The 2,426-nt window shown below is 38.1% G+C and overlaps 1 protein-coding gene across 1 annotated transcript; it reads left to right on the forward strand.

Annotated features, from left to right (window-relative positions):
* Positions 1 to 1,183: 1,183 nt before the first annotated feature.
* LOC308524085 (olfactory receptor 51H1-like) lies at positions 1,184 to 2,134 on the forward strand (the record flags this gene model as incomplete). Its single annotated transcript, XM_081098237.1, has 1 exon — positions 1,184 to 2,134. One exon carries the CDS (start codon positions 1,184 to 1,186, stop codon positions 2,132 to 2,134), a length of 951 nt encoding a protein of 316 aa, XP_080954363.1.
* Positions 2,135 to 2,426: the final 292 nt, after the last annotated feature.

Below are 2,426 nucleotides of genomic sequence, written 5' to 3' on the forward strand. Positions count from 1 at the left end.
TTATTGGCTATATAAAATGAAGATAATTATTTCATATGTTTTGAAGACAAGTTTGAATGCTGTTTGATGACAGAAGGGGCTTCAAGAATGGCTCTGTTTCTGGTGAGTTAAGAGACTCTCAAAATAAAAATCCTGCCCTACCTGGTTTGGTTTAAATTAATGGAATTTAATTTCCATTTTTGAATGAACAAATTAAATTCAAGGGAAAGGAAGTCATCCCATGTGATTAGGTTTTAGTAGATCGAGCTTCAGCCTGAGGACTGAAGGGTCCTGGGTTTGATTCCAGTTAAGGGTATATAACCAGTAAAGAGCATGCAGGAGGCAGCCCATAAATGATTCTCTCTCATCATTGATTTTTCTCTCTCTCTCTCTCCCTTCTTCTTTGAAATCAATAAAAGTATGTTTTAAATAAAAAAAATTAAATCCTATGAGTGATTACTCCCATATCTCATTTATGGTTATTTGTGGGTCAATAACCTTTATTTTCTGTTCCTTGCTACTTTAAAATGAGGTAATAAAAAATTAAGAATTGTTAAGATTTGTGAATATTAAATATTACTTTGAACAGTTTTATCCACTAACGTGTCTATTTACAAATGGAGGCCATTATAAATACAGTGAAATCAATACCTAACCATGTGAAAGAATATATGCACATATATGTGCTTGTATGTGAATATACATATGTATACACATGCATATTCAAACAGGCACATAGATTCATGTGAACATGGATATGTGAAGGCAATGGAATGTGTGTAACTATGTGTGTGTGGTAATGTAAGCATAGTGGGTTTTTTTTTTTAATTATTTAGCAAAATTCTCTGTGGTATTAGGTCCTTGGGTGTTGCTACTTCTTTTTGTCAAACCTTAAGAGCTGTTAAAAGAGGAGATATCCAGATGTTTTACTGTCTAAATATTAGAGGATTAGTTTTATTTCCATTTTTTGAATGAACAAATTAAATTCAAGGGAAGGGAAGTCATCCTATGTGATTATCTATGAGGCAAGAAGACAGTGATACAAAAACATTTGAGATGCTGTTTTTAGCATAATTCTCCCCTCTGCTGTTCCACTTTTATATTCATAAAGCCACTTACCTGTCCCTCTTTTATGAAACTGTTTCCAGTTTAGGAACTGTGAGCAAAGTGGAAGAGTCCAGCCTCACCTGGTGGTGAGAACACCATGATGAACTCTAATGCATCACTTATCAATCACCATAGTTTTATTTTGACAGGTATCCCAGGGATACCAGATAAAAATCCATGGATGGCCTTTCCTCTGGGATTTCTCTACACACTAACTTTCCTGGGAAATGGTACCATCCTAGCTGTCATCAAGGTAGATCAGAGTCTCCATGAGCCTATGTACTACTTCCTCTCCATCTTGGCTCTGACTGATGTTAGTCTCTCCATGTCCACCTTGCCTTCCATGCTCAGCATCTTCTGGTTTAATTCCCATGAGATTCCCTTTGATGCATGCATCACACAGATGTTCTTTATCCATTCATTTGGATTGGTAGAATCAGGAGTATTAGTATCCATGGCCTTCGATAGATTTGTCGCCATCCGCAACCCATTACACTATGCTTCCATCCTTACTTACAGCATCATTGGCAAGATTGGAATAGCTGTCCTCACCCGGGCAGTCTGTGTTGTCTTCCCTGTGCCCTTTCTTATAAAGCGGCTACCCTTTTGCCATTCTAATATCTTATCTCATTCATACTGTCTCCACCAAGATATAATGCGGCTAGCCTGTGCCAGCACCCGCATTAACAGCCTATACGGACTCATCGTAGTCATCTTCACATTGGGAATGGATGCCCTCATCATTCTATTTTCTTACATTTTCATCCTGAAGACTGTGCTGGGCATTGCTTCCAAAACTGAAAGGCTCAAAGCCCTCAACACCTGCTTCTCTCACATCTGTGCTGTGCTCCTCTTCTATATCCCCTTCATTGGTGTCACCATGACCCACAGGTTTGGGAAGCATTTATCTCCAGTAGTGCACATGCTCATGGCCAATATCTATCTGTTACTGCCCCCTGTACTAAACCCTATTGTCTACAGTGTGAAGACCAAGCAGATACGAAGTCGAATCATCCACATGTTCCAGAGAAGAAGGAACAGGACCTAGAGTAATGGAATCAAATGGCAGATGCAGAATACGTAGCATTTTCAGCAGTTACAATGCAGGAAAATTATACACAGCTGGTAAAATGAAAGGGTGGGCAAGGCCTGCAGGTCAAGATACAACACACATCATTCTTGGTCTTTATATGCTCCATTTTGGAATGTATATACTGTCTTTTGCTAAATCACATGCAAAATCTAATTTAATCAACATCATAATCTTTCTTCTTTGAACCTGAAGATGAGCATCAATGATGACATAAATTATCACCTGTTTATTCATATAATGCTTATGT

This window comes from Myotis nattereri, assembly GCF_964212035.1.
Source record: "Myotis nattereri genome assembly, chromosome: 9".
Lineage (NCBI taxonomy): Eukaryota > Metazoa > Chordata > Mammalia > Chiroptera > Vespertilionidae > Myotis > Myotis nattereri.